This window comes from Syngnathus typhle, linkage group LG12 (genome assembly GCF_033458585.1).
Source record: "Syngnathus typhle isolate RoL2023-S1 ecotype Sweden linkage group LG12, RoL_Styp_1.0, whole genome shotgun sequence".
NCBI lineage: Eukaryota > Metazoa > Chordata > Actinopteri > Syngnathiformes > Syngnathidae > Syngnathus > Syngnathus typhle.
In genome coordinates, this window is record NC_083749.1 from 3,674,188 (window position 1) to 3,699,278 (window position 25,091).

A 25,091-nucleotide genomic window follows, 5' to 3' on the forward strand; every position below is an offset into this window, starting at 1 on the left:
TAACCTTGTCACTTTCATTATCTTTTTCCATCAATTGGATTCTTAAATCCAAGTCTGCTTAAAGCGCCCCCTCGTGGAGACTTATTTAATGCAAGTGATGTTTTCTTACCTTAGGTTTTATGCTTAGTGAGTGATCACATATGACAAAATGTCACTTTGGATTGAAAGCATATGGAACAGCTGTATTATTAAGACAAAAGATTTAAAAAAAAAAATACGACAAAGATATCAAATGTGTGATTGAACTTATCCACCTGAAAATCTACCGCCAAAGATAATTCAGTCTTTGGTTGAATAAAAGCGAATGCGTTCAAAGTCCACCTTGGCCTTTAGGATATTGTTGACCATCTGCGCATTTCCACATTAAAGTGACTGTCCTAAGCAAAGATCAAAAAGATCTTCTGAGGAATCCAGCGCAAACATCTTCAAATAGCTTCAAAAGGTGTGCAGAATATGGAAATTTGTTTTATACGGGCCGGGACGGTGGACTTATTTGATCCCGTCAGGACCAGGTGAGCCCTGCAAGATTTGAACATTAATTTCACGATAGATTTTCCAATTGACTGAACCCAAAGCAGAGTGACCTAAAAAAAAAAAAAGAACAAATACCGTTTCCGTGGGCGAGATCTTAGATTCCAATCTCTCGATTACACCGTTGGCAAGTCCGCACTGTCCTCCCGTTTCCACATTCCTTGTTTTTCTTTTTATGATCCTCACAAGTGACCACATGAGGACGTGACTTTAGCGAGGAGGAGAAGAAGTCTCTTCCAGTAACAACAGCTCCAAATCTTATGAGTCAGTCCATTACGGATGGTTAGTTATATCGACCGTGTCCCGCTTCTTTCACAGTGCATTAAACTCTGATTGAAAAGCCGTAGCGTGAGTGCGTGCGGTTGCTTAGAAGTGAGACTGATTTCCTCCACGTCGGGGCCCCGAGTACCACGAATTTGAAATCAAGAGGTCCCCCGGTTGTTGTACAAAGGTATCACATTAGTTTTGGGAAGACGGTGAATTGCCTCTGGATAGTTTTGGACGCCAAGGCGCATATTTGGAAATTACAAGATGAATACATGCATTTGGGATTTTCTTTTTGGCAGCGTTTAAATCACATCTGTGTGGAAATAAAAGCAAAATGCTGGTAGAAGTCGATTTTGGTTCGATTGTTTCAATGGATTCCGCACAATCGAAAAAAATCCTAAAGATAAATTGAGTTACAATGCCCATTATTAGATTAGTCTTAGAACAAAAGTGATCCGTATATTTAATAGGAAATATATTTTTGGTATAATCCCGTATCTCCACAAATTTGGACGGGAGACCCCCCCCTCCCCGCCAGATTTTGAGAGTAGAGACGATGGTATGTCCTGACTTGGCTTCCATCCTACCAAAAGAATCTTTTTTGATTCAAAAACCCAAAGTGACATTTAGAACCATAATCCCGATGCTTCAGAGTCAGCTGCGATGGAAGTGGTTAGTGACCAAAGTGTTAGTCACGGCATCAAAGCCAACGTGGTGTTCAACGTATAAAAACATTTACGGGAAGCCAACACGTTCATGGCTTTGCGGTCTGACACATGTGCCACGTACACCGATGGTTTGATCTTAAGTCCGATGTAGTTAATCAGAGCAAGACTAACATGACGACCGCCTTCACCCCGTGTTTTGTTGTCGCTCTCAAAAAACATGTTGCAAATTCCTGCTTTTGTCTGCCAGACAGATTGTCACTGCTAATATTAATAACATGTTGATTCTTGTCAAAGAGATTCTAGATTTTAAAGTTTCTCGTCAACCCTGGTAGTCGGACCAAGTCGTGTTTCGTCTCTGTGGTTGGTCCGAATTGGTTCCTATGTCTGTCAAGATGGAGTTTTTCAGGAAATAGCCCTGTCCAAGAAAAAAAAAACTTAAAACCACTCTAAAAATGAAGATGACCAGATGGTGAGACGACAACCGCGACATGAGTTGAACCACTTATGTGGAATGGGGGGGAAAAAAAAGTTGAGCCGCAAATTGGAATAGATCACGTTATATACGAACAGTTGACCAGAGATCTTTAATTGTAAAGATTACAAAAGTCTCTGAAACAATCCGGCTATGGAGGAGCACCAAAAAAGTTTTTGTTGGTTAAATTTGGCATTTAAAATTATTGTAATGTTTAAATCTGAATCAGACAAAATTCAGATGTTTCATTTTTGGATTTGTGGCTGTTACATGTGTTGAAGGATTAGGAGACATAAAATGTTTCTGATTTGCCAACTGCGACAAAAACAATCTTGTGGATCCTCTAAAAACATTTCATTTTATCTTCATGGTGTTCCTTCTGGTTTGGATTTGGAATTGTTTTGCCTGCCAGCCTTTGTTCCACCTGCCGCAAACAATCAACAGAATACAATCGAGTTTGTTTCATGTGGTTTATTTCGGATTAAAAACACGTCACTCTCAATTTGACGTGGCTTCCCTTTCTATAGTCCGATTTTTTCGGTGGGGGGGATGCAACGATGTGACTTTCGAGACTGCCCTCATGCACTGCATTCCCGATGAACCACCTGCAAATAAAACGACGGTCCTAATTCATCTCAAAATCCCCCATCTTTCATCTTGTATGTGTTTTATTAATCCCGCTTTGGAAAGGCTGGAGTCAATTAGAACGAATATCAACCCAATCAATCCCGCCTGTCTCCAAAAATGATTGCCTGCTTTGTGACATCTTGAGCTACATCTCACAGAATTCAGCCCAGATGACTTTCAAAGTACTTGCATCCAGATTGGGCCTTAAAAAAAAAATACCCCCACCAATCAAAGGTGATTATTGTCCCAATGTCTAAACTAAACATTCATCAATCTATAGATAAAACGTTTGAGGTTCAAGATGGCAAAAGGTAGCCTGAATGATTATCTTTATGTTCCTCGCGGTTTTAATGGCCTACTTATCATTGACCCGAGGGATGCGAACATGGCCGATTTTAGGGGAAAAAAAATCCTGTTGCTGTTTTCTTGCCGGCCCATCATATCCTATCAACACCTTGACTCGATGTGTTTAAACAGCAAGCCGGACGGCGAGGGCAAAAAAAAAAACTGAAAGGGATTCTTGTCTTGAAACAAACATCTCGACCCGAGCGGTTGTCAGTCACGTCTTCCCGCTTGGCCTCTCGGAGTTGAATGGAATCCTAAGAAGAACGCCCGTCTTCCGCTCGACTGTGTCAACAGGCCGAGCGCGAGGTTTAAGTTTCCTTCACCTGCGATTCTGTGAAGCGGCGCCAAAAAAACGATCGCGAGCAGCGGTCCAAGTGTTTGTGTTGGAGGGAACGCTTTGTACGATCAAATGTGTCAAAAGCGAATTGCTGAAACATCATTTCTGGGAGTGTCTTGATTGCACGTGTCAATGAGAGCATTGTTATCACGACACCAAGGCCACGTTGGCGGCCAAAGTTGCGTAGAAATAATAGAAGGCTGATTTTCTCCTCGGCGGAATGTTTCGGTAATTACTTTGATATTTGGAAAGAGGAGTGTTGGAAAAACAAGAACATCTGGCACGGATGGTAAGTTTTTCTTGGGATATCAAAACCGAGATTGCGAGAGTGACAGTTTTCGGTTGTTATGTGTTAGGGTGGTCAAAAGTGTCACGGTGGATTTCGCAATATTTACGATTCTAATTAGTTTTGTTCATCGAGGTTTATTTATCAAGTTGCTTTTCACTTTTTAATTTCGAATTGAGCTGCTACCGAATCTCTCAGTCTGATCTTTCTGTTTTTGTCGACTTGTTTTTGCCTGCCTGCTTTTGTTCCACCTGTCTCAAACAATTAAAAGCGGAAAATTGAATTGAATTAAATGCTTTCGATTGTCTGATGTGGTTTCTTTCGCAAGACAAACAATTCTCCCTCCCTTTATGTCTCATCAGATGTTTTCGTTTAAATGGGCAAGTTCAGAGATGAGATCATTTGCATACGAGGTGTAATATAACCAAAATACCAGAGTGAAGCATTCCAGGGCAAGATGGGAAGGTGCTGAAAAAGCAGAAAATATGATTGTGCAACAAGATCATTTTCAGAAATATTGAAGTTACCTTCACCCTCCCCAAAACTTGCTTAGACATGTCAAGTTATTCTTATGGCAGGTTTCCACTTTTAAAAAGAAAATTGGCGACCTAACTTCCAACAGTGTGGGAAGAGTTTAGGAAAGGGCCGTTTCTGTTCCAACTTGAGTCACGTGCAAAACCCATGAAAGGCTCGCAAATATTCTTCTGGATGAATTCACCCAAATAAATCCCACAGAAAGGTAGACGCTGTTCGAAAAACGTCCCAATACTTTTGTCTCTTATAAGGAATCTGAGCACGTGTTTCGCTGCGAGTGATAATGGAACACACAGACTTTTGCGGTACTTCCAGTAGCCGCTAGAAAAATGAATGCTTTTTAGGAAACGTGGCAGCGGTTTCTAGTCACTATATTTATATTTGTCCTTGTCTGCCTGTGGTGTCTTCATGCGCTCAATAATTGTCTCTTACTGTCATTTTTGTCATCTTCTGATGAATATGATGATTCTCTGTGGCCTAAAGGCGTTTGGAACTGAGACAAAGTGTAAAAAGATGAGGGGATGGACTACCGCAGTCTGTAAGGTCTTTTTTTTTTTTGTATGGCGGAAAGGATCAGTTTATGCATTACTTGATATTAAATTTTTAATATTTGCTTTTAGTTGTAAAACAAAATGTTAGATATGATGAAGCTATATGAACTCTAACATATTTCTGTTTTTTTTTTTAAATTCCAAAAACAGCAAGAATTTGCAGCTCCAAAAAGAACATACCGTATTTTCTGCACTATAAGGCGCACCGGATTATAAGGCGCACCTTCAATGAATGGCTTATTTTAAAACTTTGTCCATGTATAAGGCGCACTGGATTATAAGGCACACCTTCAATGAATGGCCCATTTTAAAACTTTGTCCATATATAGGATATATACATTTGGCCCTCGGGCCGGACTTTGGACACGCCTGCTGTAGTGGCTCAATATTGGTCCATATATAAGGCGCACCTGATTATAAGGCGCACTGTCGGCTTTTGAGAAAATTGGAGGTTTTTAAGTGCGCCTTATAGTGCGGAAAATACGGTAGCTAAATTAGCTGATTTGCTAACGGTTAGCTTTTATGCTAACTACACAGGGCATCATCTTTTCAAATACACACTACATATATCTTTCCGGCAGCCGCATGTGACAGATATGTGCGAAAGCGTTTCAGGGAGTTTTTGAACAAACCACATTTTTTGGACCGACTCACGCAAATAAAATAGAACTTTTGAATAACTGTTCATTCTCGTTACCACCAGGGTTAAAAGCGCTCTCGGTTGGACCGTCTTTCTTTTTTCAAATATATACGGCCACATTTTTATGTCAATGCTCGTATTTCATTTTGACTTTGCGATTGTAATTGCTGTAATTGAGGTGTGATGCACAATAAGCGTTTGCAAAAATCTAAAGTACATAATTTGGTACTACGGTTAGTCAGTGCGGTAGGATGTTACCGACAACTTTTGGACCCTTGAACATCCATGTAATCCTTTGGTCACGGAAAATAAAAGATTGGAGTAAATCTATAAATGAATGCACTCATTTGTTTTGTTGAACTTGGATATCGGAATATGCGAATGTATCTTTTGATGCAGGTAGACAAAAATAAAAGTGAGGTTAGTTGAATTTTTTTTTTTCAATTTGTTTTGGATGGATATGTGAAGAACCAGTGGTGTGTGTCTTTTATTGACTTTGGCCTGCCGCTTTGACGCGCCAAGAGGACACACCCAGAGACAGACTGAAAGAATCTCTGCCGACCGACCGAAGGGAATCCAGGATTCAAGAACGGACAGGATAAGCTACCAAATCATGAAACCCGGCATTCGGTTCCTGATAAAACCCAAAGCAGACAATTATATTTGAATATAAGCTTTATTTACAACGTCGTCTGCAAAGTTTACAGTGTCGGAAGCACGTTATCAGATCTCCATCTTAACCACTTTGATCACCGTCCCGAAAAGGCCCCCCTTGTAACTGCAGTTGCAAAATGAGACTATATACATAGTGGGGGTTGGATACAAGCAATAAAAAAACTTGGCAAATGGATAGTTAGTTGCAACTTCATTGTCCAAATGAGTAACAAAAAAAAAAAAAAAAGTATATAAACTGCATGATACTCTACAGAGTACGAGAACATTTGACCATTTGCAGTCGGGTAACATGGAAACGCCAAATTCTTGATTATTTCACTCTTTGATACTATCTGACCGCCACGGCTAAATGAAACGGAATAATCGGATTGTCAAGCACCAAAAATCGCCTCCATTACAGTTTGGTGTGCTAAATCAATTGATCAGATCAAGTTGCATCGGGGAACTTCCGTCCTCTGTGTCATTCGATTAAAGCCGATCTGAAGTTCCGAATATCACGTCCTGTCCTCAAGGTGAGTTTTATTTTGATTCATTTCTGTTTTATTTTACAAAAGCAAAATGTTTTTCAGGTCACATTATAAAGGATCATTTCACTTTGACGGTTCCGCTACACTTTTTTTAAATTCATTTCCTATTGACTGCAAATGACCGCTAATTAATTTTTATTTGTAGTATGAGAGTAAATCCAATTTCAAAATGTGCTTTTTACGAGTTCGAACAATCCTGAAACTGTGTCGTGCCTGTAAAGAAATAAAAGCAACACGCTGTTCACCGACCGGTCTGACTTTTTAGTTTTGGGTCACTTCCTTGTTGTTTGTATGAGACAATTATTTTAAATGAATCGTTAAGCTAGGAAGATAATACTAACACTTCTGCAAGACACAAAAGAATAAATAAGAATTTTAAAAAAAATGCACTGCATAAGATAAATCGTTGCACATGACAGAGTAAAATAAGAAAAAGACAAACCCTCATCAACTCTTGTTTAGAAGCAACTATGAAAACGGAGGCAGTTGATATCCCATCATGTGTCTTTTCAAAACGACACCAAAAAAAAAAAAAAGTCAGCTCGCACGCTGCCTTCAAAATGAGCGCACGGGTAACAAAGGCACTAAACTGGCGGATTGAACCTTCTCTTGCATTCATGCCTGTAACGTGCGCCACCATTTTAAATAAACCGACCTCCTAAGCCTTGCAGTTAAAATATAAATATGCAATAAGAAGCTACAGGAAATAAATGTACAATATGAAGCTGCATGATAAAGTTGACCTATGATTATTTTGTCATGACTTGCACGCAATTATTGATTTAATTATTGATAGAAACTCCACATTAATGAGTTAATGTAGATGCTTGACATGTGTGAATACTTACTTTTGGCTCAATACTGCTTCTTCTTTGGATGTATACGGCACCACGCAAAGGACGCGCCTGCTTTATGTTCAAGTACGCTATATACATCAAATGTATCAAATCGACATGACGTCGCAAAATACACACATGTTGGAGCTTAGAAAAATACTTAAAAGTGGATTTGTGATTTTTTTTGTGTTGTATACAAACATTTTCCCATCCTATGCCTAGTTGCTAAAAGGTTGAGGTAAAAGCCCAGCTAGCATGTCCTCGGGTCACATTTTAAGGATAGGTAAAGTCTTTCTTAGATTTTTTTTTTACAATGACAAAGTGTCCAAAATGGGAGAGGAAAATTTCCGATATAAAAGGTACTTTTTTTTCTCCTGGTTTTTTTCCTTCCCTCTCAAATACTGAAATCGATTCACTACTGAATATGTGGAAAAATGCTGTTGAGGTATTCCAGATAGATGTCACTGTGCTAAAACAGGCTTGATGCCGTTTGGAAACACAAAGCAGGCATGTCCATGAAGAGCAAGAAAGCAACAGGGAAGAGGAATACAAAAGATGACTAAATGAAGTGTTTTCTTTCCCCGCAGCTCCCCCTAGTGGCGCGACAGAGGATCGCAATGCTGCAGAGGGCTGTTAGTGCTCATGCTGCTGTTGCCGTATGCCGGGTTAACTCACAGTCAATGCAAAGTCATGCAAAGGGTCGGCGGGCAGGTATTGCATGCATCGTGCGCCTCGGGTTTCGCCAGCACGGACGGGCCGGGCCGTATCGGGCCGGGGTCACTGCTGCGCCGATCATGCTGGGATATTGCTGTTAGGGGGGGGGGAGGGAGGAGAACAGGAGATAACAGTCAGATAAGAGGGAATGTTAGCAGTGAATTTTGGCCTGGATTTTAAAAGCGGGTGACTAATGTGCCCCAGATGTGATACAGGGCTGGGGGGGGGGGGGGGGGGGACTAATGAATGGTTCATTTGTGGCCCCAAATGAGTATTTAGTGCACACATTTTTTGTGGCCACAAATGAATATTTCTTGGCTATTGTTAAAATAAAAAAATCACATGTCCTATCATGAACAATTAACAGAGTTAGTTTTTGAAAGACTAAAACCAAAAAAATGATTTCAAAATAGGGATTTGTGAGCCACGAAAGTTGTCTCAGATGACCCCCCCCAAAAAAATTAAAGCGGTGCTCCACTCAATCCTTTCTTCAATTTCCACTTCCAGGAGATGCAGCTGTCCTATTGTGCGTTTACTTTTCTATTTTGGCACTAAAATGTGTGATGAGAAAACCAAGTATACGCTGGTGACGTTACACCCACTGAAATTATTTCAGCAACATTTGTTACCCGTTTAGAAATAAAAGATGAACAAAAAAAACTTTTAAGACTGATCTAGGTAGAATTGTGCAAGACTACTGCATGTTGAGGTTAAGTGGTGAGCAATGCGTGTTGATATAATAATGCTCGTCTCATGTGTGCTCTGTCACTTGACTCAGAGGAAAAAAAAAAAAAAGTTTAGCCGGGAATAAAAGCGGCGAAACGTTTTTGGGCAGTCTTGCCTGGCATCTCTACCTGACGGATCTAATCGGGAAGAAGGGTGAAGAAAAAACAAAATGAAAACCAACAGGCAGAATTTGAAATGAACAGTTCAGGGTTTTGAATAAAGTAGTTTTGCTGCTGGAACTTTTTGTCTGCCTTTCTACCTCGCGGTAGCCGGCTGGACGTGGCCTGGGTAGCTGCGCCGGGAACTGGTGGCTTGCCTCTGGCGGGCCAGGAAAGACTGACTGGAGCCGGTGTTGGCCAATCTGTCTTCGGCCGCCTTTTTCTGGAAAGTCATTCCCTGGGAAAATAAATATAAAAAGATGAGTATTCAACAGAACCGGAGCAATTGACTTTAAATTTATCTTGTTTAAAACCAGACGCCGCAGCGGGAGTCGATTATTACCAGCCGACTAATGGTGAAGAATTAGAGAGGGAGGAAAAATACATGAGTGTTGATTTAAGATTAGCTCTTAGCAATACTGCTACCTAGCGGTGAACTCTGTCCATGTTATGTCTATGGCGGTTTTGCACTGAAATAATTAATTCTGTTATTTTTTTGTCTGAATTAAATGGTCCATTAAACGTCTGTGTGTGTTTTGGAGTAATTTCAAAAAACTGTTGATGTCACTCTTACCATATTATACCAGGCCGACACAATCAGTTTCTCCTCATAATCCCTCTGGCTTTTTGTTTTATCCATTTCTTTCTGTTGAAGAAAAAAAAAAAAAAGACATAATCAAAAGAGAATCACACCAAGAGTTTATCTTTGGTTCTTATTTAAGAGACAAATGACCTCCAACGAGTGCAGCATCCGCTCTTTCTCCTGCAGCTGGTTTTTCAAGGCCTGAACTTCTGGACCTGAGCCCTGGTTCTGTTTAGGATCTAGAGTGCGAATGACCTGAGAACCCAAATGGAACCAGTCAGGGATGTTCGACTGTTAACAAGGATGTTTGAAAATCGAAATATGCCCTCACGCTCTTGGCTTTCTCCAAATATTTCTTATACCGCTCCTCCATTTGCTTCATCTCATCATCTTTCTTTTTCAAGGCCTCCTCCAGTTCATCCACTCGTTGAGCTAACAAAAGAGAGCCGAGTGATTAACCAGATTCAAAAACGACAGCGAGTTAAGGAGCACTCGAGCGTAAACTCACAGCTGGCGGCGTATTTGGGCTCCATCTCGTCGATGAAGGCATTTTTCTTCAGTAACTCGTGGTTCACTTCTTGAAGCTTCTCCCTGGTGAGGCAGAGGAAATATTTGTATTTTCTCAAAGATGCACAGTCATAGATGAACAATGTACTTACATGTGCTCGGCGTATTTCTTCTTCATAATGGAAGACTGAAACGTGAAAGAGAAATATGGTTGAACACAAACTGAAGTTGAAAATTGGGAGTCTCTTGAATCCACGTTTCATGACGTACATCATCTGCTTTGGAGCCTTGTTCCTGGAGATTCTTCTGGAGCTCTTCTATCTGACTCTGTTCCTCCATCAGGCGCTGGTTGGTTAACCTACAAACACGTAAAGCCGGTTGGACAACATTGTTTGGAAGACAAAACGGAGTTGACAGCCTGACAAGATTAAAATACACTGACCTGTTTTCGGTCTCCAGCTCACTTTTCCTTCTATTGGAGTCTTCCAGCAGACTCTGTAAAAGCGCAATCTTCTCGTTATCCGAGCCCTCTTGAGCCAGCTTCAGCATTTTGTTCTCGTGCTGAAGGCGAATCAAATGCTCTCTGTGCAAAAGCAAAAAAAAAAATAATAAAGTGATTTCGTTAAGAAGCATCCAATATTTTTTCAGCGCGCCAAACATACCGAATCTCTGGCGTTGTGATCTCGGCTGCCAAAGAATCGGAACCGTCGGCGCTGGCGAGTGGGAGAAGACCTGGGGCACAAATGATGGTCTTGTAACTCTAAACGTTAAATTTAGCCAATTTTTTTTTGCTTATACCTGCCGTTAGCTGTCCCTCTTGAGCTTGGACACAATGCAACTCCTCAATGGTCTCCTTCAAAGAGTCTCGCTCCGTTCGCATACGCTACATAGGGGGGGAAAAAAAAATCATAAAATGCAACAATTTTGTACATAGCATAAAAAAAAAAGAAATAAATAATTTATCCGTGCACATACATCCTTTTCTTTCTGTAAAGAGTCGACTTTCTCTTTGACACGTTTGTACTCAAACTCCATCTTGTCGGCCTTTTTCGATTCTTCCGACAGTCTGTTTTGAAGTTCCACCACCTGCGCAGAGCGGATGGAAGAATCCACGATGACTATCACAGCAACGCAAGCTATCTTATGTAGCTTTTCCGATTTACCTGTCTCTTATAAGTCTCCAACTGGCCCTTGGTAGCATTAGCCTTTCGGAGCTCTTCTTCTAAACTGATGTTGGTCTGCATTAACACTGTGTTCTTCTCCTCCAAAAGCTTACTCTGCAAAAAATGGAAAACAAATGTTGCTGATAGAACATGGAGGACAATAAAATTGTGAGAACTGGTTTGGATGTTTGTAAGCGGCACCTGTCTCCTGAGGAGTCCCATGTCCTCAAGTTTCTTCTTGTAGTGTTCTACTGTGCCCTCAAGCTTTGAAACTTTGTCTGATGAATGCCTAGAGAGAAAAAAACAAAACATCTGGCTTGTTTCCCTTTGCCTTGGGTATAAAAAGTCTACACACCCTAGATTTTTTGAGCTCTAAAGAAATGAGAAGATGTGGTAGACAGAAGTTGCTTACCTGAGAACATCCATCTCATCCTTCAGCGACTGGGCTTCATCAGCCAGAGATGTGAGCTCTTCATTCTGCGACCTCACCTCCAAAAGTTCTTTTTCAAGCTCCTCGCAACGGATCCGATAATCGTCTTTCGATGCTTCCAACCTGGAAGGTGACGACAATGAAATGATCCCGACTGGTTCCGAAGACGGCTAACCTTTCTCGCTCGGTCCGCACCTGAATGTTTCTTCCTGGAGCTGCTCCAGTTGCGTCTGCAGCTGGAGGTGTCTGCGGCCAGCCGGGCTGTTGATATCCTCGATGGAGTCCGACTGGTTGAGTCGCTCCATTAAAAGTTGGTTTTCCGCAAGCAAGCTACTCTTTTCCTCCTGTAGGGCTGCCACCTGAAGTTGAACGCGTGGGAGATATTTATTTCAAGGCCATCTCACGTATCTGGAGATGACACCTCAAAAGTTCTGCTAACAAGGCAAACACACGCAAATCCTCAGCAAAGTGGGTCATTTGAGGCAAGCAAAACTGAAGGCGGGGGGACAAAAAAAAAACAAAGAAATCGACATGACTCTTATTAGTCACACCACACAGAATGAGTGGAAGAAATAAAGTTTGAATTTACCCTCTCTTCTAGCTCATTAAAGTCTAACCTCAGTCTATCGCGCTCCTCTTGAATATGGAGGGCCTTGGAAGCAAGGCACAAATGATATTGAAATAGGCACAGAAACAAATTGAACAGAACAGGAGATTAGATCATCCTTTAAACCACGGCTCAATTATGGAGTTGGCAGGAAATGAATGCATCCATGCAAAATAAATAAATATTGAAATATTGGGGAGAAAGCAAGTCAAAATGTAATGGAATTCTTACGTAATACAATCAGGAAAAAAAACATAATTTAGTGGTAGATGTGAAAAGGCTCATAAATTGACTTTTTTAAAAAAACAAAAAAAAGGATGAGGATGACATGAAACCAACCTGCATATCAAGCTCACGACACCTCTGGGAAATCTCCTCCTTTGTGGCCAAAGCTTCATTGAGCTCCTCAACAGACTTTTTTAACTAAAAATGCAAAAAAATAATGTTTTTTTTTTTTTTTTAAATTTTCTTTTATTTTTTTGTATCCATCAAAAGTTAATACTGGTTAAGAATTGGTCAATTCAACAGACCATGTGGCACTGATCATTTAAAAAAAAAAAAAAGATTAGTCAATTTATCCCACTATTATTGCAACAAGACAAATAACAAATTTACATCTCATGAATATGCGTACCTGTCTGTCGAGATCCACGTAGGAGTCGTTTCCTCCTGTCACGGGAGTCTCTTTACTCATCAGCTGATGGAAAGGCAAAAAAAAAAAAAAAAACCCAGAAAATTGAAGGTTGAAAGTCTGAATGTCTAAATTCCATTCAATCTTGACCGGAACATCTTCCCAATTCCACAAAATGATCTACCTCTTGGATGGCTGTCATGACCACATGCTGGACTGATTCCTCCATCATCATGATGGATTGGATATACTCTAGAGAGGAAGAAAATAAAACGGTGAGATAAGTTGGAGCACACAAATCTTCTGTTGGACTTTGGACGCTCACCTTGCTTCTGTTCACAGTTGACAGCACATCCCAGAATGAGTTGAAGCATCCTCCCGAGTTCTGCCGGGTCGGAGTGTTCTCCGATGAGGGTGACGTCGGGTAGCGTGAAGTCGTTTATGTGCTGGCCCAGAATCTTGAAAGGGAGGGGCAGATTACACATTGCCAATTTTAAATCAACTTTGAACGTTTCAAAAAATAAATAAATGTAGTCCATCCATCTTACCTCCTGGTTATAATCGAGGATACCTTTGAGAATTTTCTTTAGATTGCTGACCTGGAAAAAAAAGTTTTGCCCAAAAAGTCATGATTTGAATGAATGCTAATACACTATTACACGCAATAATTATGACTGAGTGGATCGAAAACATGAATCATTACAAACCGGAATTGATCCTCACCTTTAACCTCCAGTTGTCACCCACATCTGGCTTGATTCGACTAATCCATGCGTCATTGAAATACACTTCGTCTCTACGAAATGAACACGGAAAATCAAATTCCAGTCGCCGGAATATTAAGACCAGTTGACATTTCTAAAAATGTAACACTTCTAATTCTCCACTCACATTTTCTGGAGAGCCTGCGCCATACCGACGCCGCTCGTCATGTCCTCCACAGTCTTGCATTGAGCCTCGACCCCGAATGTTTGAACCTAAACAAAATAATTATTCGATCACATTTGATTGTGCTGACGCCGCGTGTGATAACATTGTAAAATAAACAGCATGTCTAAAGCCAACTTGAAAACTATTTCAATTATGCGCCCGGTTCAGTCTATCATCTGGAGTTCGACTTAAGGCTGTTGCCCAGAATGACAAGTCCACATGCCAACAGTCCACGTAACTGAAATGGAGAACAGGAATGTTGGAAATTTGACAGCAAAGGACAGGACTGAATTCCTACCCATGGATCAATTTCCTTATATTTTTAATAACAGAGCACAAAAGACCATGACATCTATTTATTTTTTTCCAAAGAATTAATTTCCTGAATTGAAAAAGGCTCAACTAATCCAAAAAGGACTGAAAGAGCCGATCTGTATCTGGCAGACAAATATCTCAAGACTGCCCGCTGGCCCAGGGCCAGCACACAGAACCCAAACAACACCCATTTATTACATAACACCGTTTACCAGGGAAATCACGACATCACCATATAATATCCCGCTTGCATGATGGCAACATTTATTTTGGAACTGTGTTGATGTAATAGATCTCCCCCTTGTTTTTAACCTTCTAAATCCCAGGCAGCAAGACACACAAGGCCATGCTAATGCAAGTAGCAACTTGCTAAAAAGAGGTCAAAATTGGGGGGTTGTCACCAGAGGCGCTTAAAAGGGGGTCATGGAACAAAAGTAAGCATAAGCTACTTAATGAGTGTTAAGGCTGTTCAGTTTTGGAATAGAAATGTAATTCATTTGCAATATATTTGCGACCGTTTTAGCACAGCCCAGGTTGTTGTACTTTCTATTTTTTCTACAAAAATTGGTGATGAGGTGTTTATTTATTTATTTTTATATTTGACTTGCAACTATTTAAGTGAACCAAAATATTCAACACATCTATAAGATGCAAAAGCAAGTCAGAGTTGAGCATGTGTGAAATATGTCACATATTTGACCACAAAAATATTTCCCACTGCAGCACCGGAACACATATGCACACCAAGTTGTGAGAAATTAAATTCACTGCTCTCACATTGACAATTCAGTCAAGCTTAGCGTGCTATTTACACTTGCAGCATCCTTTGTTGGTTGGTTTTTCACTTTGTGCGGTCTATTCGCTCAGGTGGAACAGTTAAAATGGAAAAGTCCAATTTACAAATTTAGTACACAAAGCAAATCCCATTGTTGAGATTTCACGGTAAATGTGATTTACTCTATTGTAACATGGCAGCTTGATTCTAAAGCAGAACAATGCAGCTGACAAAGCTCTATTTTAACACCGTGCATATTTTGACTGTAAACTGCAGACAATGCAGACAGTGTTTTATTCAAAACATGACATTTTCGCCACTCTGTTGACATGACGTTGTAACGCAGTGCTTCTCAAATAGTGGGGCGCGCCCCCCTTGGGGGGCGCGGTGCTATTCCTGGGGGGGCGCGTGTGACCCTGGGGAACAGGCTTTTTTTTTGGCAGTACTAGAATAAAGTGTAATTGCGAATCTTCACAGCAGGGGGCAGTGGCGCTCTCATTGTTACTTCTGTGACGTTTGCGACAGTACAACATTTTACGACTTACAAGACAAGTTAGGATAGTCACGGTGGGGAAGGGGGGGCGCGAATAGTTTTCTTCTTGCTAGGGGGGGGCGTAACAGAAAATAATTGAGAAGCACTGTTGTAACGTGTCAGTCGTGTAAACATGATCATAGTCGATGCTCTTTTAAAGATGCTTTTTTTTTCCATGACCAAGTCAGAATGTGAACGAAAGACACACAAAAAAAAAGGGTGGACCGTCCTAGGATCGATCCAAAAACAAAAAGACTTTCCAATGTATTTCTTTGAACCTCTTGACCTGCCTGTCACAAAAGTGTCATCCATTAGGAACATTGGCAAATAATCGCTTGCCCCAAATGATTCTCTAGAAAAGAGCGACTAGCAAGCAACGCATCAGCAGCTAAGGCAGCCAACAGCTGGCCTGCATACGTAAGCGACGTGAGCTCGTGTCATTTTTCCTCGGTACCGCTGTTAGCTCATGAGCTAACGTTAGCCTCGTATGCTAGCTTGCTAGCTAGCGCCGGAGGGGGGAAAAAAACAATACCGGATGTTATGGTCGATGACTTACCCATGTTAAAAGGCTTTCACAGAGCTCCACTCGATCCAAGGGCCCCGATGTAGACATTGTAAATAAAAGTAAGCTAGATAATGACTAGAGCCTAAAGTTATTAGCGAGCTCCCGAGGTCTCTCGCTCTCTGGGTGTCTCACAATCCGACACCGGCGTCTGCCTGAGGCGGGCTGGTTGGGCGGAGTCGAGAACTTGACTGGACTGTATCGATTGTACTATAAACCATCCTTAATTTATCTAAGGCACATATTTTGACATTTTTCTTCTGTTGACACTTCATAGAAAATATTAATTCCTTTTAAGTGACCTAACCATTTGCATGACTATTTTCTGTTTTGTTGCATAATTGTGTTTCCCACACCCAGTGAGCAACATTTTTGTAGTTGATTCCAAAATGATGACTTGCACGATTAATCACTTGAACTGTATCAGTGGTTGATGCTCGATTATTATAATGGTGGTGTGGAATGCGCCTTGGCCTTGACTTTAAAGTCACACTGTCAGCAGACTCTTGCCCAACCAGTTTAAAGTATCAACAACAACAAAACTCAGAGGCAATAAGTCCCAAATGTCATAATTGCACATTGCACAAGCGTCACATTTATTTATCAATTGCAGGTTAATAATACAAACCAATTGTCCAGTTTACAGTAAGCAGCAGCTCACAGTCACAAGTGCAACAATATAGAAAATTCCTGCAAGTAGAAACATTCAATGGTTGCTAAGGATAATTCATTATTTTACATAAATTGAATATTCAACAAAATAAACAAGTGTAAAGTCAGTGAACAGGTTGTGAGAGTCACACAGCAATGTCCATTTCTACAAATTCATAAACCTTGTCTTTGAGAGTCCAAAAAAGCGGCATATGAATTTGATGCATTACAAATCAAACATTTTTATTGATGTTGAATCCGCTGTAAACAAAGTTCTATAACATAACGCAAACTACCTTCAAGCTTCGATTTCCTGGATGCGAAATGTGCCGGACTAGCCGTTCAATCTCTGCGTGACCACCTCCCTATACATAATCGAGATGTAGACAAAGAGGAGCAGGATGACGAAGAAGTCGTCCATGAATCCGAGGAGGCCGAAAAGCGCCTCGGGGAGGATGTCGAGCGGCGACGCTAGATAGGTGAGTGCTCCGACCAGACAGAGGATAATTCGGATTCGAAACATCCAGAACAGGCCCCCCATGGAGAACATCTCTCTGAAAGCGTGGCGAAGGAGGGTGGGGACGTCACGGAGCCGGTCCATCAACTGTGAAAACAAAAGGCGAGAGAACAAGACTGTTAAATCTAGATTGTTTAGACTGTGTAGACTGTGATTGTTTCTTTTTGCTCCAAAACTAAAAACTCACAGATCTTGGCTGGCCCGAGAAGCGACGGTTGTAATCGTTGATGTCTCTGAGGATGAGCTGAGGTTCTGCCTCACCATCCTGGACTCTCTGAGGAGCAGCATGCTCATGGAATAGTGGGAAGAGCAATGTGACCTGGACACAAGGAGGAGAGTAAATAAATGTAGTATAGCTTTTCACAAATAAATATTTGAAAGAAATCAATGTGTCACCATTTGTCTGCATATGGGACAGTTAATGGCACCCAACCAGGCGCCATATCTCCAGTAGGCTATAATACAGGAACCTGGTGGACAAAGAAATGAGCCTGTTCAATTCCGACAGTTTGTCTTTTTGATATCTGTTTGACATTTTCTTGACTGCCGTTACAACATCCTTACCACAGAAAAGATGACCGCAATTGGTTTCGACGGGTAGAACGGCTTGTTGTAAACACACCGGGCAAGACATATCTCTGTAATACTGCTGCCTGGCTTCCGGCTGGGGACTTTGCGGCTGGGAATTTTCCTCCTGGGATACAAACAAATAAAAAAATGAGCATAAATTGGATGACTAACAATCCATATTTATTACAGCCAGCAAACCTGCTCTGATTGAAGCTGCTGTCGCACAGCTCGAACATGCTCCTGATTCTCGGGGTGAATATTCGGCTGCTGATCCTCTCTGAAATATCAACATGTACGTTGTTCATAACAACAACTCAGCAATGTGATTTCAGGTGATGCAACATAATCTTTAGTTGCATTTATTTACCTGCAGAGCAGCGTGAGGAAGCCTGCCAGGAATGCGATGGTGAGTACCACAACAAACAGAACTTGGTTGCTCACGCCTTCGATTAACGTGTTTTCATCTTGGATGAGATAGTCCACGTCCCCACACTGATTGTCCTCCATCGCCCACACTCATAACCCGATTGTTACTTCCATGACTGTAGTATAATCACACTACATGTCACTCGTTAATTTTAATTTCACCATGTTTGTGTTGTTGTCTATGTACTCACCTTTAAGTTCCACAAACTATCTCTGGAGCTGGTGTGTAAAATATTTTTACTTTCTACATCGCCCGCCAGTAAATTAAGTCTGCCATGATGTTAGGGTTACAATTGAACAATGGTTATTAAATGACAATAACTGAATTTCGGTTGGTGTTAGCTTCAAGAAGCCAGAACTCGCTAGCTACGATCGCTGAGAAACGTCTTGAGTATTTTGAAAGATGTTCTGTGAAGGAGATCTTCCGGTTCAACGTACCAGGTCTATGTAATTTTGTGGTCTCATTTACGTAGCGTGTCATCTTATTCTCGGAACATCTCTGATCAGAGCAGCGACGCTGGTAATTCACAATTTCAACGCTAGACGGCAGTAATGTCCATCAACAGCAATATGACTTTCAACAATCAATTGCGAAGAAGTACCAGGCCTCCGCTAGACTCTTTACGCAAAATGCTATCATCTCCATCAGGGAGCTAGTTTCACAACAATAAATATACTTATTGATTTGTGGCAATAAAAATGCCTCGTTATGCTCAGATGGTGATGGGCCCAGCGGGTAGCGGCAAGGTGAGATATCCGACGATTCTGGATCCAATTTGATGGCATCATAGCTTAGTTAGCTCTTATGCTAACAACAAATGACGATGCATGTGCTATGTTTTGATTTATTTGACTTCACAGAGCACCTACTGCGCCAGGATGATCCAACACTTTGAGGCTATGAATCGTTCTGTTCAAGTGGTCAATCTGGACCCTGCAGCGGAGTATTTTGACTACCCTGTTATGGCAGGTGAGGGGGTGACATGACATAAATAATAGAATGTAAACATGAATTCACTATGTAAAATCCAGTTTGGTGATCAATACATTTTACTTCAAACAATTATTAAAATAAACCTGTGACAAAATTTGGGCCCTGGTTTTAAATTTGGGAGCCCCCAGTATTTTGTAATCCTAATCACGTTTGTCTCTCACTAACATATAAAGAAAACAACTGAACCATGTGGAATGTTTGTTTTCAGACATCCGTGAACTCATCCAGGTAGATGATGTGATGGAAGATGAATCTCTCAAGTTCGGCCCCAATGGAGGTTTGGTTTTTTGCATGGAATATTTTGTCAACAACTTTGACTGGCTGGGGGAAGCCTTGGGTCACGTCGAGGATGACTACATCTTGTTCGACTGCCCAGGTAAACATCCAAATATTTTTTTCACAATTTAAAACCAGTTTGCACCCTTTTAAAATGAGCCATTTTTCCTTTTACAGGTCAAATTGAATTGTATACTCACCTGCCTGTCATGAAGCAGCTGGTGGAACAACTACAACAGTGGGAGTTTCGGGTGTGCGGAGTCTTCCTGGTGGATTCCCAGTTCATGGTGGAGTCTTTCAAGGTTGCATTTTGGTTTCCATAGTGAACGCGCCATTTCAGATGTTCATAGTTTGACATGACCGTTCCTCTGACCGCAGTTCATCTCGGGAGTCATGGCGGCCCTGAGCGCTATGGTGTCGTTGGAGATTCCCCAAGTAAACATCATGACCAAAATGGATCTGCTCAGTCCTAAAGCCAAGAAAGAAATTGAACAGTAAATTGCAATTTTAGCTTGCCTTGCACTCCATTTCCTCATTTAGTTCAATTCATCTTACTACCATAAGTAGCTTTTTAAACAACCAGAAGCAGGCAGTAAATATTTTGAAAGTGTCTCTCCCTGTTTTCACAAGGTACCTTGATCCTGATATGTACTCCATGATGACGGATAACTCTGACACCATCCGAAGTAAAAAGTTTAAGAAGCTGACCAAAGCTATTTGCGAACTGGTAAGCCGCTTGATCTGATACTGTTGACACTGAAGCATCTGCTGCTATGGAAATTAAACTGCGCTGGAAATTTTCTGTTTGACTCCAGATTGATGACTACAGTTTGGTGAGATTTCTGCCCTTTGACCGCACAGATGATGAAGGTATCAACATAGTACTACAACATATTGACTTCTCGATTCAGTACGGAGAGGATCTGGAAGTCAAGGAGCCAAAGGTAACTCACATAGTTCCTTTTATAGGAAGTCCTTGATTTATGATGGGATGTGTGTCCTTAAAATGCGTAGGTTGGAACCGTCATAAATCCAGGACCACCTTTTAACAAGCATCATTTTGATAAAACAGCAATTCACTTTACCCATTGTCTTTTTTTTTTTTTTTTTTTTTTTTTAACAGGAGATTGATGAAAATCCCGATGAAAACAATTTTGAGGAGTTATTTCAAGGTCAAGTGGAAAGCTGAGAAATATCACTTCAGGACTTCTGGACTCTCTAAAATGCATATGAAGAACCAGGAAGTGCAGCCCAATGGCTGAGGGACTTGTGTTGTTGACATTTATCATGTTTGTTATTATTATAAACGTTTAGATTGGTGTAAAATAAGTTTTAAATATTATTTTTAATAATAAACAAACTTCCAAACCGCACCATCGTGTTCTCGGGTGTTTATGGCGCCCTCTTGTGTCCGTCTTGCAAAATGCTGTGTGGCCTCTTCCTGTTTCAACAGAAGGGTGGGACAAGCGGAAGCAGCATCTTACGGTGCTAATATTCATCGCTGAGGTGGTTGAATTACGTTATTTGTCCCTCAACATGCCGGTAAGTGCATTCCACTCTTTTATGGTCGGTTAATAACCGAAAAGGTAGCAAAACAAATCAAAGGGACGCTGTTGAGCGGGCTAACTATGATGTTAGCATCGATGGCTAGCAGGGTTAGCAGTCGTTCCTTAATAAAATAGCTTGTACGCGCTTTATTCAGTATCTACTGATGTTTAACCTTATTTCAAATGTCAGCGCAAACAATTACTAAATTGCGACATTTAGGGAGTAATGCAAGCAGACGCTTTAGAGTTTGGGATTTGTCATCAGATATGTTGAACCTCTCTTGCCAGGCCTATCATTCAACCATGCAGGAGGAGAACACCAGGTCGGTGGGGAACATGGCTTTAATGCCCCTTAAAACTCAGTTTAAGGGACCAGCGAGAGGAGATGGTAAGCGTATTTCCTGTTTCTTAAACTTGATTAGTTGATTAGTCAGTGGGTGACTTCCTGTTCACAGAATACGTTTCTAGGTGATCTGATAAATTCATTTAAATCCTTATCAAACATACTAATACTATTTTCCGAAGTGACAAAACATTCTGCTTGCATAATTATGACATGATTCCAAAAAAACTGATTATCAAGTAGTCTGTTTTTGTCCATCGCAGGAATCGATTCTGACATCATCGACGAGGCTATCTACTATTTCAAGGCTAATGTATTTTTCAAAAACTACGAAATCAAGGTGAGATGCATTTTTCCAACGTCAATGTCGTTGTGCGCACTTCATTCCTTTACATGCCCTAGCTTGCTTGCCTCTCATTGCCCAGACTGGAAGTTTGCAATTTCATTGCTGCTCTATGAATGTGTCTGTTTTTTTCTTTTAAGAATGAGGCAGACAGGACGTTGATCTACATCACACTCTATATTTCGGAGTGTCTAAAGAAGCTGCAAAAGGTGACAAATCTCCCCCCCCCCCCCCCCCCCAAAACAAAAAAATCCACTAACGCTGCCGAACAGCTTGTCGATAAGTGTTTTTTTTTACCCTTTGCAGTGCAGCTCCAGGGGCCAAGGGGAGAAGGAGATGTACACGCTGGGCATTACCCACTTCCCCATTCCAGGAGAGCCCGGCTTTCCGCTCAACGCCATGTACGCCAAGCCCGCTAACAGGCAGGAGGAAGGTGAGATAAAACCATGCAATGTTTGTGGTCAAACATAATCTCTTGACGTTCTCCAACCTTGTCCAGACACAATGAGGCTTTACCTCCAGCAGATCAGACAGGAGACCGGCTTGAGGCTATGCGAGCGTGTGTTCGATCCTGTGACGGACAAACCCAGCAAGGTGAGACTACACACACAAAATGTAAAATTGCACTTATCTATGGAGCAAATAATCTTCTTGCTCGCAAAGAAGTGTAAGCATGCTCCTCTGTTTGTTTCTTGCAGTGGTGGATGTGTTTTGTCAAGAAGCAGTTCATGAACAAGAGCCTGTCTGCTCCAGGACAGTAAACCGGTAGGGGGGGGGCGCACGGCGTTAACATCCGAGCCTCACCTTATGGACGCTTTATTTCTTAAGATCGGATTTGTGCTTTTTGCAGAGCAATTTTATACTGTTGCTAAGGACATGTTGTCACATAAGTGTACGTTTAAATTGAGCTGGTGCTTGATTCAATAAAGTTATTGTGGATGCGGGAAATTTAGTTGATTTTCAATTTACTATGATCCTTTTAAATCATAAAATGTTCACCCATTTAAAAATGACACATGCATTCAAATGAGTTGGTAACGGTTGAAATTTATTTAACAGCACTATCCTCCAAAACAAAACAAATCAATTTCACACAACTACTCTATTTAATAACACTCGCCACAGCAAAGATTGTAAACGACATGCATTCTATTCTGATATGCCCTTTTTGTTTTTCTACAACACTAGCCCTCAGTTTGGTTTTATAAAAGGCACTGTATGGCTCAGTGTGGCAGACTTATTTAAAAAAAAAAAAAAAGGTTCTTGTTTAAAAATAAATACTTTATATGAAGGGAAAACTAAAATATGGATTGAGATTCTTGGGGGGGGGGGGGGGGGGGGGGGGGGAAATAAACAACTGATGGCTTTTGCTGAATCTTTTGAAGTCCGGAAATATGATGGGTCAGAACTCCGAAGTGGACTTTGTTGTACCACTCGTTTAATCTTCAATCTGAAAAATGACACAAGTTGATCAAGCTCTCGCTGATTATCCGCCACTCAATCACATTTGAAATTGTTGCACTTACTGAGACGTCAGTCAAAAGCCATCTCTTGACTTTTCCGCACACAACGTGCAACCTTTTTTTTAAAAACACCTCTGGGATCATCACGCCACTCTTTCTGCAAAGGCGCCACACATACACATGTGAACATTCGGTCTTTCCCACAAAAGGTGTCGACAATCGCACACCAACTTACCGCCGCGTCCACATTTGCGGGTGAGTCTCCGTTGGGGTCTGCCAACATGGAGATGACGCTGATCATGATGGTCTCCACCGTATGGATTGGCAACCAGCGTTCCTCCGGCTTCTCATACCCATACTTGTCTTCTCCGGGCTCGTGCAGGATTGAGATGCATACGTCACCGTTTTTTGCAACTGGCCAAAAGACAACTCATTGACTTGGAGTAGTAGATGACGTCACACATGAAAAAATAAAAAAATTACAAACCATTTGGATGCCAGATTTCCGTGATGAACTTCATTTTTGGTGGTCTCAAAGGATAATCCCTTGGAAATGTTAACGTGGCCTTGAAGAAACCTCCTTCACTACAAAATAAAAACCAGCAGTTCAATTTTAAGCCCTTGTTTTTTTATTTCCTACCAAGCATTTCCAAGCCAATGACAGGATGATCACTTACAAGAGTGTGTCCTGTGGTCCAATAACGACGACTTCCCACTGAAAGATGTCATTATCGTCCACAAGACCAGCCGAGAAGCCTTCTACGGGGTTCTTGTTCAGATCTGAAAGGTTATAATTGTTTGCTGAGACGTGATCACCAAGAAAATGGTAAACAGGTAAACAACACCGTCGACTGCGCAACAAGGCATCGAATCCTTTCACTAGTCCTCGTGCACACAGAACTTCACGTGCAAGCCAGTGATTAAGTGCGGCTAGCTAATCTTACAAGTGCTCACTCTTGTTTCACTATTACAGAATTACACAGAAATGTATTTTAACTCAACAAATTGTTGTTGTTAGCGAGCTGTGCCTCTCGTTGGCAGTAGCACCGCTTGGCTAACTTACCTGCTAATTGTTTACGTAGCAACAAAGCCGACTGTCCCGTCATTTTTGTTCACTTGACTAAAATTTTCCCAATCTGCTATTTAAAAGGAACTTTGAATTAAATAGTCAGACAACAGATCCTGGTGAATAAGACATTTGACAACATCCACGTTTCGTCGTTCTCTAATTATGGAAAGCGGACGTCGCTGGCCGTAAAAAGAGGTATGACGCTCTTTCAAAATAAACGGGTGGGTATAAAAGCTCACCGGAAGTCTAAGAGACAAATATTTTCCTTCAGTATTTAAAAAACAGTTAGAATTCAACTTATATGACGTTTGATTGTAAGATTTGTTACACTGAAATAAGGGCGAAATAGAGGACCAACATGCGTTACTTCGGGTTACTTCGGGTGAGTTCGGCAAACCTCGGCAATTTCCGAAGCGCTCTTTTTCTTTTTTTTTCTTTTGAGAGAAGCTTTGGGGTTTGTCAGGTTTAATTTATTGCGATAAATTCAGAAAAACAACAAAAAAGGTGGAGCATCAGGCCGTCAGGCTACTTAGCAAGTCCAAAATAGAATCGATGATGCTATTTCTGATTCAAATTTGCACAAATATTCTATGACTGAAGAAATTTTGTACAAACTAGAATCTGGACGTGCAGAATTGCTAAATAAAAAAAAAAAAAATAATAACAACAGAGGCTTAAGTCCAAAAGCTGATATATATATATATATATATATATATATATATATATATTTTTTTTTTAATTTGCAAAATAGTTGCAGAGGCCCACTCTATACAAGGGGAATAAATGGAACTACTAAGTAGTGAGCAAGCAGTAATTTAAGCACATGGAGGGTTAAAAAAAAAAAAAACTGTGGCATTATTATTCCTCGGGCAATAAGAATTTTCTCTCTAAGAAAAGGTTAGGCATCTTCAATAAAGGTTGCCTCAAAGGTCACTGAATGTTGCTCATTTCAACCTACCATTA

At 41.0% G+C, this 25,091-nt stretch overlaps 5 protein-coding genes across 10 annotated transcripts; 2 read left to right on the top strand and 3 right to left on the bottom strand.

Annotated features, from left to right (window-relative positions):
• Nucleotides 1-5,915: 5,915 nt before the first annotated feature.
• On the bottom strand, nucleotides 5,916-16,112 carry hook3 (hook microtubule-tethering protein 3). Of its 4 annotated transcripts, none has more exons than XM_061292550.1 (25): nucleotides 15,924-16,111; nucleotides 13,707-13,792; nucleotides 13,539-13,611; nucleotides 13,364-13,414; nucleotides 13,141-13,273; nucleotides 13,000-13,067; nucleotides 12,819-12,881; nucleotides 12,524-12,607; nucleotides 12,167-12,229; nucleotides 11,773-11,936; nucleotides 11,560-11,700; nucleotides 11,349-11,436; nucleotides 11,148-11,261; nucleotides 10,960-11,070; nucleotides 10,783-10,867; nucleotides 10,647-10,716; nucleotides 10,427-10,567; nucleotides 10,255-10,342; nucleotides 10,137-10,171; nucleotides 9,986-10,068; nucleotides 9,809-9,909; nucleotides 9,628-9,732; nucleotides 9,469-9,540; nucleotides 8,996-9,132; nucleotides 5,916-8,104 (listed from the first exon to the last, which is right to left on the bottom strand). In XM_061292550.1, the coding sequence occupies exons 1-25, from the start codon at nucleotides 15,978-15,980 to the stop codon at nucleotides 8,089-8,091; spliced, it is 2,229 nt and encodes a 742-aa protein (XP_061148534.1). In that variant the 5' UTR covers nucleotides 15,981-16,111; the 3' UTR covers nucleotides 5,916-8,088. The 4 variants fall into 4 exon arrangements, with proteins under 4 accessions (XP_061148534.1, XP_061148536.1, XP_061148535.1 ...); XM_061292551.1 differs by lacking the exon at nucleotides 5,916-8,104 and adding an exon at nucleotides 8,472-8,873 and having other exon boundaries at nucleotides 15,924-16,112; XM_061292552.1 differs by lacking the exon at nucleotides 12,167-12,229 and having other exon boundaries at nucleotides 15,924-16,108.
• Nucleotides 16,113-16,501: 389 nt separating this feature from the next.
• On the bottom strand, nucleotides 16,502-18,519 carry rnf170 (ring finger protein 170). 2 transcript variants are annotated; one of them, XM_061292556.1, is made up of 7 exons: nucleotides 18,285-18,519; nucleotides 18,035-18,225; nucleotides 17,866-17,944; nucleotides 17,662-17,791; nucleotides 17,494-17,567; nucleotides 17,285-17,416; nucleotides 16,502-17,184 (listed from the first exon to the last, which is right to left on the bottom strand). In XM_061292556.1, the coding sequence occupies exons 2-7, from the start codon at nucleotides 18,172-18,174 to the stop codon at nucleotides 16,915-16,917; spliced, it is 825 nt and encodes a 274-aa protein (XP_061148540.1). In that variant the 5' UTR covers nucleotides 18,175-18,225; nucleotides 18,285-18,519; the 3' UTR covers nucleotides 16,502-16,914. The 2 variants fall into 2 exon arrangements, with proteins under 2 accessions (XP_061148540.1, XP_061148539.1); XM_061292555.1 differs by having other exon boundaries at nucleotides 18,035-18,209; nucleotides 18,285-18,514.
• Nucleotides 18,520-18,662: 143 nt separating this feature from the next.
• Nucleotides 18,663-20,736, top strand: gpn3 (GPN-loop GTPase 3). Its single transcript, XM_061292554.1, has 8 exons — nucleotides 18,663-18,840; nucleotides 18,955-19,063; nucleotides 19,296-19,463; nucleotides 19,541-19,665; nucleotides 19,742-19,857; nucleotides 19,994-20,090; nucleotides 20,179-20,307; nucleotides 20,487-20,736. Exons 1-8 carry the CDS (start codon nucleotides 18,793-18,795, stop codon nucleotides 20,550-20,552), a joined length of 858 nt encoding a protein of 285 aa, XP_061148538.1. The 5' UTR covers nucleotides 18,663-18,792; the 3' UTR covers nucleotides 20,553-20,736.
• A 17-nt stretch (nucleotides 20,737-20,753) lies between these two features.
• arpc3 (actin related protein 2/3 complex, subunit 3) lies at nucleotides 20,754-22,922 on the top strand. The gene is made up of 7 exons (XM_061292559.1): nucleotides 20,754-20,905; nucleotides 21,199-21,298; nucleotides 21,517-21,593; nucleotides 21,737-21,805; nucleotides 21,903-22,029; nucleotides 22,096-22,190; nucleotides 22,295-22,922. Exons 1-7 carry the CDS (start codon nucleotides 20,900-20,902, stop codon nucleotides 22,355-22,357), a joined length of 537 nt encoding a protein of 178 aa, XP_061148543.1. The 5' UTR covers nucleotides 20,754-20,899; the 3' UTR covers nucleotides 22,358-22,922.
• ube2g1b (ubiquitin-conjugating enzyme E2G 1b (UBC7 homolog, yeast)) lies at nucleotides 22,624-24,336 on the bottom strand. 2 transcript variants are annotated; one of them, XM_061292558.1, is made up of 6 exons: nucleotides 24,123-24,332; nucleotides 23,737-23,839; nucleotides 23,547-23,644; nucleotides 23,295-23,473; nucleotides 23,123-23,216; nucleotides 22,624-23,046 (listed from the first exon to the last, which is right to left on the bottom strand). In XM_061292558.1, exons 1-5 carry the CDS (start codon nucleotides 24,163-24,165, stop codon nucleotides 23,130-23,132), a joined length of 510 nt encoding a protein of 169 aa, XP_061148542.1. In that variant the 5' UTR covers nucleotides 24,166-24,332; the 3' UTR covers nucleotides 22,624-23,046; nucleotides 23,123-23,129. The 2 variants fall into 2 exon arrangements, with proteins under 2 accessions (XP_061148542.1, XP_061148541.1); XM_061292557.1 differs by having other exon boundaries at nucleotides 23,123-23,473; nucleotides 24,123-24,336.
• Nucleotides 24,337-25,091: the final 755 nt, after the last annotated feature.

Bases quoted from the DNA above. Each gene is read 5' to 3' on its own strand.
- hook3 (XM_061292550.1), bottom strand. From the start codon at position 15,980: ATGTCTACATCGGGGCCCTTGGATCGAGTGGAGCTCTGTGAAAGCCTT. The intron at 11,937-12,166 runs GTAAATTCAAAC...GTTCAACTTCAG, and splicing joins TTAATGAGCTAGAAGAGAGG to GTGGCAGCCCTACAGGAGGA. The intron at 11,437-11,559 runs GTAAGCAACTTC...TTTTCTCTCTAG, and splicing joins GATGAGATGGATGTTCTCAG to GCATTCATCAGACAAAGTTT.
- rnf170 (XM_061292556.1), bottom strand. From the start codon at position 18,174: ATGGAGGACAATCAGTGTGGGGACGTGGACTATCTCATCCAAGATGAA. The intron at 17,568-17,661 runs GTAAGGATGTTG...TTTGTCCACCAG, and splicing joins TTGCGGTCATCTTTTCTGTG to GTTCCTGTATTATAGCCTAC. The intron at 17,417-17,493 runs GTGACACATTGA...CCTTGTGTCCAG, and splicing joins GTCCCATATGCAGACAAATG to GTCACATTGCTCTTCCCACT.
- gpn3 (XM_061292554.1), top strand. From the start codon at position 18,793: ATGCCTCGTTATGCTCAGATGGTGATGGGCCCAGCGGGTAGCGGCAAG. The intron at 18,841-18,954 runs GTGAGATATCCG...TTGACTTCACAG, and splicing joins GCCCAGCGGGTAGCGGCAAG to AGCACCTACTGCGCCAGGAT. The intron at 19,666-19,741 runs GTTGCATTTTGG...CTCTGACCGCAG, and splicing joins TCATGGTGGAGTCTTTCAAG to TTCATCTCGGGAGTCATGGC.
- arpc3 (XM_061292559.1), top strand. The intron at 21,299-21,516 runs GTAAGCGTATTT...TGTCCATCGCAG, and splicing joins GGGACCAGCGAGAGGAGATG to GAATCGATTCTGACATCATC. The intron at 22,030-22,095 runs GTGAGATAAAAC...AACCTTGTCCAG, and splicing joins CGCTAACAGGCAGGAGGAAG to ACACAATGAGGCTTTACCTC.
- ube2g1b (XM_061292557.1), bottom strand. From the start codon at position 24,165: ATGACGGGACAGTCGGCTTTGTTGCTACGTAAACAATTAGCAG. The intron at 23,840-24,122 runs GTAAGTTAGCCA...ATAACCTTTCAG, and splicing joins GCTACGTAAACAATTAGCAG to ATCTGAACAAGAACCCCGTA. The intron at 23,645-23,736 runs GTAAGTGATCAT...TTTATTTTGTAG, and splicing joins GGACCACAGGACACACTCTT to TGAAGGAGGTTTCTTCAAGG.